Raw genomic sequence first — 10000 nt, 5'->3', positions numbered from 1 at the left:
TGTTAATTTTTCGATTCCTCGCGAAAGATTCCTTATTCACTTTTCGCCGGTTTGATAGAAAGTGCCATCAAATGTTCCGATGAAGTAATTAACAGGGCTCGAAATTAACTTTTTTGCCCAGGTGTCAGCTGGCAACTAATGGGAAAATTTTGGTCGCCAACTTACTTAATATATGACTTACGTAAGAACAATGATTTTAAATGTTACTTTGCATGCAAGGAAAGTCATACCGGTAATTATTAACCAGCCAGAAAAAAAAACAGCGAAGTTGCGTGTATTTCTCGAACTATCGTAGGTAGTTTAAAATTCTCCTTTATTTATTGGTTTCATCTTATGATTGTTGTTATGTACCAGTTTAAGTCAATTAAATATCATCGGGCAAATCATCTGTAGTTCCTGGCGAATCTCTGTCAGGTGAACAGGCTTTCGGGCGAAACATCCGATAACAATAAGACCAACCACAACCCACTTTGGAACGAGGAAAGTTTGTTGTAACCATATTGAATTGGCGTTATTCACTGGCAACTTAACACTAAACTACATTACAACAAGATGACTGCCACATTAAAGAGTAACTAAATAACTGTTATTACAGTTGAGCCCACCTCTCAGCAGTGTTTGGTTTAGAAGGCGTGCAAACAAGCTTTCAGGGTCAAAATAATAAATTCTTATTGAAGGACTGTGTGGTTTCTTTCTTGATTTTGGACTGTTTCTTTCACTTTTTTTTTTTTCGAGTAATCTGAGTTTTGTCTGGCCTAATTTTATTGTGCAAAGTATGGCAAGGCACTGTACAGGGAAGATATCACTGATGTTAGCTATCGTCATTAGTGTATCAACCAGAGCCTCATTGGTGGTCAAAACAAAGGGTCTTTTGTTTGTGTGGTTGGCACATTTGAATAACAAAGGCAATGTTTGTAAAAAAATGTCTTCCCTGTAGCATATGGATGCGTTAACCAAAGTAACAACTCCAAATACGCGAAACTATCGAGGACATGCAGCTTCCATTAAACAACAGTACTGTAGTTTCTCTACTGAGAAAAACCTAAATTCTCATTATTCATTTCACATTTCTTGCACTAAATCTTGTGAGACAAATGATCATACATCTTATCATTAATTTAATTTAAGTTTAATATTTACCACCATGATGACCAATATTACCTCTTTTACAATAAAATGTTGCTGGTTGAAAAGTAAGTTAAAGTACACTTCACACAGACAGATTGGAAGGGCTCCCTCTAAACTAACCTCTCTGACAATATATGTCTCAAGATTTTCCACAGTCAGTTGCTTGAGTGTACCCTACATATTTATCGCAAAAGAACAAGGAAACAGACACAATGAATTCCTACATGTAGGTAATAACTTTATTTTCTGTAACTACTATTAAAAAGTACAGTACCCCCTTCAAAACTGGAAGAACCACATTAATTTGAAAGCAGTTTCAATTTTAATTATTATTATCAGAAAAGATCCAAGTCCAAGTCTGAGCACCGCCTGGACCTGGGTTTTTTTCCTTTTTTTTTTTTTTTTTTGTGGGGGGGAAAGAGGTGTTTTACTTGGACAGAGTTACATTGTACTTAACTGAACTATAATAAATTTATACATTATGGTTACCAACTACTGTTGCTTGCCTCTGGCCAGTTATGATTCTTAAAAGTTGTTGCTGGGTGTTCTGTTCTGTTGTGATAAGTGTTTCAATGGCCCTGAAAAGCCCATATGGGGAGTGGTCAATTATTAATTTAAACGTATGTACATGTATTGTATTGCATTGTATTTCTAAAACCAAAAGGTCATCATTACTGAATGCTAAGGTTTGCAGAGCTGAAATTATAGACTGCTGTGGCTGTGCAGAAATCAGAATCAAGTTAAGTTGGCCCGTAAAGTAGATAGGTCTTGCAAGAAGAACAAGTTGCACATGGTTTTCGTTCAGAATGCCTACAGCTGTCACATAGTGATGGCACACAGATACATATTGCTTCCTGAGGAGCAAGAGGATGTCTGGGATGATTGGATTCATTTCAAAACCTCGACAAGATTAGACATGTACAATGCAGTATAATGAGCAAGCTCCAATCCAAAAGAAAGCAATCTACTTGACTGCAACAAATTTTCTTTCAGTCCATGGAAAAGTGCTCTGCTTATAGTACCTTTCATCAAGATTATGCTTAAAGGATCCTGTTGACAAAAGTATGTGCGAGTTGGCAGGTCATGTGCAGACGAGATATTTATCCTTTCAGATTCTTGAAAAACAATTACACATTTTGTGTAATTTTGAAAAGAATAAAGATTACATTGCTGCTTCAAATTAATTTAAATGTTTTCGACTTCAGTGCACTGCTTGTTTGATTTGTCACACACTGACAGACATGGTTCCAGTTATCCTGGGTAAAAATATGGCGAGAATGACCTGACAGGAAATGAAACTTTCTTCAAGTTAGAGTGAGATTTGAGTTATCAAAGGAAAAATTGCGGTAAATGTATGACAGAAATCCAGGGGAAATTGATTTTGATTCAAGTTAGTCTGAGGTTCGGGTTAGCAAGGGATCGAGTTATAATTTTGGGAGTCGACTGTACTGGTACTGGCATCAGTAGTTAACTTTCTATACTTTGTGCACCAGACGCCACTATGAAAAATTCAACAGTACAGTCCTGTGCAAAAGTAATTTTGCACCACCAGGAGTAAGGAAAAATAAGTATCAAAATAGTGTACAAGTGACAATTATAATTTATGGTAGTGACCTGGAAAAAGTACATGTAGCTACATGTAGGATCCTCTTCCTGTGTTGGAAGTACAATTAGAGCTTATGCCAGGCCAAATCGATGATGAGATCAATCAAAGGATTGGCAAAGCAGGAAGGTTATTCTGGGCTCTGCAGAACACATGGCCAACAGATCAGCTTTCACAGCAAGCTGGTCTTTTACAGATTGTTTACTGCCAGTTCTGAGCAAAAAAACGAAGCTAAAATGAGGTATGCACAGTGACCTGTCTTTCGGGGAAAAGGAAACTTCTTTGGCTGGGTCATTTGTCCAGAATGACCAGAAGAGGCAAAAGAAAAACAAGAGAGTAAACTATCGTGGAAGACTAATACAATACATATTGAAGATGGTGATATCAAAGGTGGCCTAAAGCTTTAACTTTGCCCAAACTATCTTCCAACTATTTTAGAGCATGGGACTCGACAGTAATATGCACAAGTTTCACTATCTTAGTAAGCTTTAATCTTCTTCACCTTGTCATGAACCCAGTCAACTGCTGCTCGAACATCCTGGTGTATACTCTTGTATGTCAACAGCAATTCATCAAAACTTAGTACACCGTTCCTAGTTCTGTTGGTAAGAATACAAGCACGTTTAAATTACTACCACCAAGGTCACACCAACAAAAAGCAAAGTGTTCAGGATGCCATCTTGAAATGTCAAATTTCCCTATTTTTATTCCACCAAAAAATACTAATTATATTCACATCATTATACATGTATGTGGCAGTTCGATTCATTGGAAATCAGATTAAGAATACAGTTAACAGTTTATCAACAAAGCACAAACCTTTTGAAGTCTGGACTTTTGTCAAAGTAATCCACTAAACAAGCCAGGAGATTTGTTTCTACGAATGTTCAACACAATATGAGAATGACTTTGTTACAGTTGTTAACATTTTTCCTTTGTCTTATAGACATTATCACAGTCAAAACTGAAGGAGAGAAAAAAACAAACTACAACATTAATGTAGTTTGAAAAATTGTTAACCAAGGAGAATTTTTAACTACAACTTAGTATACTATAGGTGTACACTACGACTGAAGTGACTAATTTCAGAAGAAAAGTGAAACAATATTCTGGTTTTATCCAACAAGTTTAGTTAATAATTAAAAGGAACATGTAAATTAACCACCAAAAGAAAGGTTGTGAGATGATGTTTCAAGCCTTAGCATATATTTTATATTATTCTGAGGAATTGTGGCTGCGCCTCGTGAGTCCACAACATTTTGACCACTGTGATGACGAATATCGTTGTCCATAAGTGTACAGACAATGCTGAACCACTTTCGATTTGTTAAGTTTTTAGTAGAGATTTTTTCATTGTTAAATTCGCTATCCCCACCGAATCAATGAATGTTTTTCATTCAATTTCCTAGATTAATTAAAAATTGTTCCACTAATCAACTGAGGCTGATCAATTTATAATAGCTGACATGAAAACCATTATTCATGATTACATTCAGGTGAAGACTTAATGCTTTACTTATTAAAAATCTGTATAATTATATCACCTATTGCAGTATCACAAACCTTGAACCATGTTCTTAAATTAAGGGCCCACATGCAGACAGATTTTTCACAAGTTGCTAAGGAAGTGAAATGATACTTCCGGTAACTGATGTCATCATATTGTGGGCCAACCAGAAAACACACTCACCGACCTGGAAAATTTTACAACAATCTCCTAATTGTTGTTTGCATTGAAGGTTTTTCCTCGCCCTTCCTTGCGCTCGTTCTCAGATCAATTGTGCACGCAACAAAAAACAAACTGACTTCCCGTTTGAGAAAAACCTAAATTTCCGGCGGTCTTTAAATTGAATTGAATTTTTTTTTAAATGGCACCTTTCACGCCAAATACAGAATACAGCTAAGCAATGATTTTTTCAAATCATCTTTCTTGAAAATGTTATAGGTATTTCAGCATTATTTATCTCTTGAAAAAGAACAATTTTCAAAATAAAAAGAAAGCCATGTTTAATTCGCTGGATTCAAAAACAAATACAAATTATCAAACCACTGACTGAAATTAACACTCTGGATTGTGTAGCGCATAGACAAATTTAGAGTTTTCTTTTATTGGTCATGTGACCATGGGCATGATGACATCATATTTAGGGTCATTGGTTTACAAAAGTTGGAAATTGACCAAAAAAATGCCAAATTCTCTGGAATTATTTAACCATTACATCCTTAGCAACGCACCCTAAACAACACACCAGTAGAATACATGTTAAAATACAATGTACATGTTGAAAAACCAAATATAAGCAAACTAAAGCGGGGGCAACAAAATCATTATCACGGTAGCAGTGACAGTAAAATTCTTTACCTGGCAAATTAAATAAGGTATTCAAAATGTAGTATCTTGAAGAGTCTGCCTGCAAATGAGACAAAAATCATGTAAAGCAGCCTGCCCTCTCATGAAGTTGCTCTTTTGTCTCACAGGAGTATCCCATTCCTCAGTGTTTTGAAAGGCCTTTCAAGTATTATTATTATTATTATTATTATTATTATTATTATTATTATTATTATTATTATTAATAATCATAAGAAACTGTTGCAAACACTGCTAAAGAGTGCTCAATACACGTTTGTGTAGAGTGGTGTATAGAACTAAATGACTAAATGAAAATACATGACTAAATGAAATAGAATTAAATGACTAAATGAAAATACACAAGATTCCCTGCGACTCTGAGTTTCGAGCGTATGCACTCATCAGGAAGATTTAATGAAGAACAGACTTAATTATTAGCTAGCTATATATACATGTTTACGATGAGTAGAACAATGGGGTTCTGATTACAATGGGTGAGAAAGGCGGCACTGGGGGTGTGGTGTAAGACTGGCTGAGCTAAAACAAGCGCAATACAATAGCTGTGTAAGATAAGCGTTAATTGTTCTTGAGATAAAACTTGTTTTCACGCCTGTTTTCTATCCCATTCCTCAGTGTGATTCACAGGGAATTATGTAATGAAGAACAGACTTAATTATTAGCTAGCTATATATACATGTTTACGATGAGTAGAACAATGGGGTTCTGATTACAATGGGTGAGAAAGGCGGCACTGGGGGTGTGGTGTAAGACTGGCTGAGCTAAAACAAGCGCAATACAATAGCTGTGTAAGATAAGCGTCAATTGATTCTATCCAAACGCAAGTAAAACACATCTCATTGTTAAACCACAGTTCCAGGTAGAGGCAATTAAGGTCTTTAAAGGAGCGGGAATTAAAGTAACAACCGAAGGACATGAGATGCTTGGCTCAATGATTGGTGCAACATTGTTTGCTGAAGAATATACATCACACAAAGTCAAAGACTTTGTTGAGGAAACTGAGAATCTCTCGCAGATAGCAGAATGTTATCCACAATCTGCGTATGCTGCCTTTACCAATTGTATTATGGGAAAATGGCGTTACATAATGCGAACACTGACACTCAGCCAAAAGATGAGATCACTCAAACTTTTATTATATTGAAAAATTCATTAATTAAAGTAATTTATGCATTAGGTTTGACACATGAGAAGGTTGTTTATTACAAGGTTTTATCAGCCTGGGTCTTTCAGACTGAACGCCTTTGCTCTGGACTGGTCCATAGATATTAGCTTCTTATGCCCTCCTGTCTGTTTAACCTCCATAGTTGTTTTCATCCAAGCTTCTGTTGCAGCCGGTTCCACTTTGGAATTTCGCCTGTTGTTGGCCGCGCCTATGTTTTCATTGGTCTCCTGGAGTCGTTTTGTCCATTGGGGGGATTTTTTCCTCCAGATGTTCCAGTTCTTTTCGACAAAAGCCTTTTTTAGTTTTTTACTGTACATCATGCTCTACCTTTCGTTTTTGCTGCATGCTTTCATTTGGGTTATACAGCCTAGGGACTGAGTTTGTTATGTCTCGTTATTTGTTGTTCTTTATGATTTAAGTTTTTTGTTTATTTGGGGGTAGTGTCCCTGTGGGCCTTGGTGGGTTTGTTCTGTTTAGGTATGCGCTGAGTATTGACTTTATGAACCATGCTGTGCGAGCGTGACCTAAACGACCTTGACATTCACCCTCAGTGGTTTTCTGATGTGTAGCTGCACAGCCTCTAGTTTGTGTTTTATGCTGTAAAGTTTTCGTTTGGGTTGCATAGGCTCGGGGTCTCTGTTAGTCATTCTCGATCGCTGAGTTATCTTTCGTTTAGTGTGTTGATATTGAGCGATAGCTTGGCCTTGATGCCCTCGCGTTTTTGACGATTATGTCTCTATGCTGTTCTTGATTCCTATGTCGTTAGCTTAGCCGTGTATGATTTTATAGTTTTTAGTATTGTTACCCCTGACGAGTTTCCTATGTCTCTTTATGCACTCATCTTCATGTACGATGTTTTTGATAACATGGCTATTGAATGGCCCTTGATATTCACCCTTGGTGGGTTTGTTGTCTACGCACACTTCTATAGTATTGATGTTCACTGATGACCAATGCATTTATAGCTTGGGCTAGAGGCCCTTTATAATCGCCCTCAGTGGCTTTGTTGCATCTAGGTACATACGTACATATAAAATATTGCTGTTCATGAACAATTTGTTTATAGCATGGGCTGAAGGCCCCTGATACATGATCACCCTTGGTGGGTTTGTTGTGTCCAGGTATACATGAAGCTTTGATATTCGTGAGCAATGCGTTCATACCATGGGCGGGAGGCCCTTGATAATCACCCTTGGTGGGTTTGTTGTGTTCAGGTACACAGGATGTATTGATGTTCAAGAACTATGCATTTACAGCATGGGATTCAGGTCCTTGTCGTTCAACCTCGGTGGGTCTGTTGTGTCTCGTATTGCTGCCCTTGACCGATGCTATAGTGGGCTAGAGGTCCTTAATAGTCACCCTTGTTGGGTTTTTCGTGTCTAGGTAAGTACTTATGTCCTTCTGTTATCCTTTCATAGCATTTTCTTAAGGCTTTGATTATTCCATTTATACAGTACTGTGCAAAAGTAATGTATTTCGTCGAATTTCGTGCTTTGTTCTCAACGAAATTTCGGCGAAATTTTATCGAACTTTCGCTTTGGAGACATGCGAAATTTCCTCTAGGTTGAGCGAAATTTCGAAAGGTCTAACGAAATTTCGCCGAATTTCCCTCAGGAGAAGTGCGAAATTTCGTTTTGCTTTGGCGAAATTTCGGAAAGTGTGACGAAATTTCGCCGAATCTTCCCTCTGGAGGTGTGCGAAATTTCGAAAGGAGAGACGAAAATTTCGTTCAAAATGCGTACGAAATTTTGAAAGGTGAGACGAATCTTCTTTCAAAATGCGTGCAAAATTTCGTTTTGCCAGAGAGAGCTACAGTAAGTTTCGACGTTGGTAGTGTGATGGCTGCCCTGATCTTGGCCTACAGATGTAGGTCTTGAACATAAATACGCATGTATCATATCATATTTCGCAGTTTTCGAATTGTCGTTAACTGCGAATAGTTCGTAGTTATGAGAACATGGAACGACCTGCAACCACCTCAAAAGATTCAACATGCAAACAATCGAATGCCTCTTTTGCAAACAATCGAATGCCTCTTTAAACAAGCGAGATGACAATACGTCACGCATATGAAATACGTGACCTGAATAAAACCTCCAGCTCCCCCTAGAATCTTATTGTCAACCACAATCAACCACGAGAAACGTCCAGGTAAAATCTATAATAATAATGTTGTCGAGGTGGTTGTTCAATTTTTTGAGGTGGTTGTAATGCACTAGTCATTTGTTTCCCCCACCCCCCGACCCCCGGGGATAGTGGGGACATATGGGGAAATTACGCCACAATTACGCCTCTAGGGGGTAGGGAAATTACAAGATTTTCGTTCCTCTGCCCTACCCCTCTAGGGATATACAGGGGTAAATTCTTACCTAGGAGGACTGGGACTGAAAAGAAACGAAGAGCAATGGTAATGAGTATTTTCACACCTGCAAAATCAATATGGCGGCGGGAGAAGTAAAAAAGGTAAGACTCCGCTTTGTGGTTTTAATTTATCGCATTTTAGCACTATTTTTATGTCATCAATCATGTATTCAATCATTTGCTTATTGTTTTATTGGTGTTTGGAACTCATTTACATCAAAATAACCGTGACAAATAACAGGTATTATTGAATTTCTGTCATGCTTGACCTCGCTTGAAATCGGAAGGACACCCCCAGAAGTCTGGTTTTGCCCAGAGTGCAAACTACAGCAGTAAAAAATAAAAGAACAGCAATCATGTCTAAACTTTTTCTTTATTGGTCGCTTATTCCTGTCTTGTTCCTATCCTTTTTTTTTTTGTTTCGTTCCTTATATAGTTCATGTGGCACACACAAATGGCAAGAACTGTATATTTATTGTGGTAATCTCCCTAACATTTCCTTGATGACTCAGAATCTTTTAGGAACAGAGGGGTGGGGGAATTACGTGTGTTTGTCTGCTCTAGTCCCCAGTGGAAATACACCTACTTTACAACCATTCAAATGTAATTTCCCGACCCATCCCCGGGGGTCAAGGGGTGGGGGAAACAAATGACTAGTGCATAAGTCATTCCATGTTTTAGTAATGAAGGGGTAGTTTCTAAAGAAACTGTGGTGCTGCGTCGGTGGGGAAGTAGTATACAAAAATTTGGTTTTATCAACGGAGTTGATAATGTAAATTGGCCACCGTACAGAGATTCTAAAAGCTGACGTTTCGAGCGTTAGCCCTTCGTCAGAGCGAATCGAGGGATTATGGGTTACGTGTAGTTTTTATAGTAGAGTAGGAGCTACGCTATTGGTGGTAACATGGCAACGTGAAAAATAGGAATATATTAGTTAAATGAAAAGCGTTCGTTAATACCGTGAGGATTAAGGGTGCCGATTTGAAAGATGAATTTTTGTTCCAGATTCTTGCGGCTTTCCGTCGTACCTAGATGTAGGGAAAGGCCGCAGATAGCCATGTGTTTTTTGGAGTGGTTAGGCAGATTAAAATGGCGAGCGACTGGCTTGGATGCATCCTTGTCATTCTTCTCAACATCGCGAAGGTGTTCGCGGAATCGGTCACCTAGTCGTCTACCTGTCTCACCAATGTATAATTTATTGCATAACGTGCAGGTTATGCAATAAATGACATTTGCGGAGGTACATGTGAAACGATCGGTGATCTTAACAGATCGCTTAGGTCCCGATATCTTGCTAGTGTTAACAATGAAAAGACAAGTTTTGCATCGTGAGCGCGCGCATTTGAAAGTGCCGGGTTGCTCGTTAGTTTTGAGC

General features: G+C 38.0%; 1 protein-coding gene across 3 annotated transcripts in view; it reads right to left on the bottom strand.

Annotated features, from left to right (window-relative positions):
- The window catches only part of LOC138007108 (cytosolic purine 5'-nucleotidase-like), a 169366-nt gene that overhangs the window by 63073 nt on the left and 96293 nt on the right, over positions 1-10000 (bottom strand). For all 3 annotated transcript variants that reach the window (XM_068853836.1, XM_068853837.1, XM_068853838.1), the window contains 4 exons: positions 5094-5142; positions 3551-3608; positions 3234-3330; positions 1249-1302 (listed from right to left, as the gene is read on the bottom strand). In XM_068853836.1, the coding sequence (XP_068709937.1) occupies positions 1249-1302; positions 3234-3330; positions 3551-3608; positions 5094-5142 (258 nt within the window). The remainder of the gene's footprint in view (positions 1-1248; positions 1303-3233; positions 3331-3550; positions 3609-5093; positions 5143-10000) is intronic.

This window comes from Montipora foliosa, chromosome 6 (assembly GCF_036669935.1).
Source record: "Montipora foliosa isolate CH-2021 chromosome 6, ASM3666993v2, whole genome shotgun sequence".
Classification (NCBI taxonomy): Eukaryota; Metazoa; Cnidaria; class Anthozoa; order Scleractinia; family Acroporidae; genus Montipora; species Montipora foliosa.
This window is presented reverse-complemented; position numbering and strand designations above follow the sequence as displayed.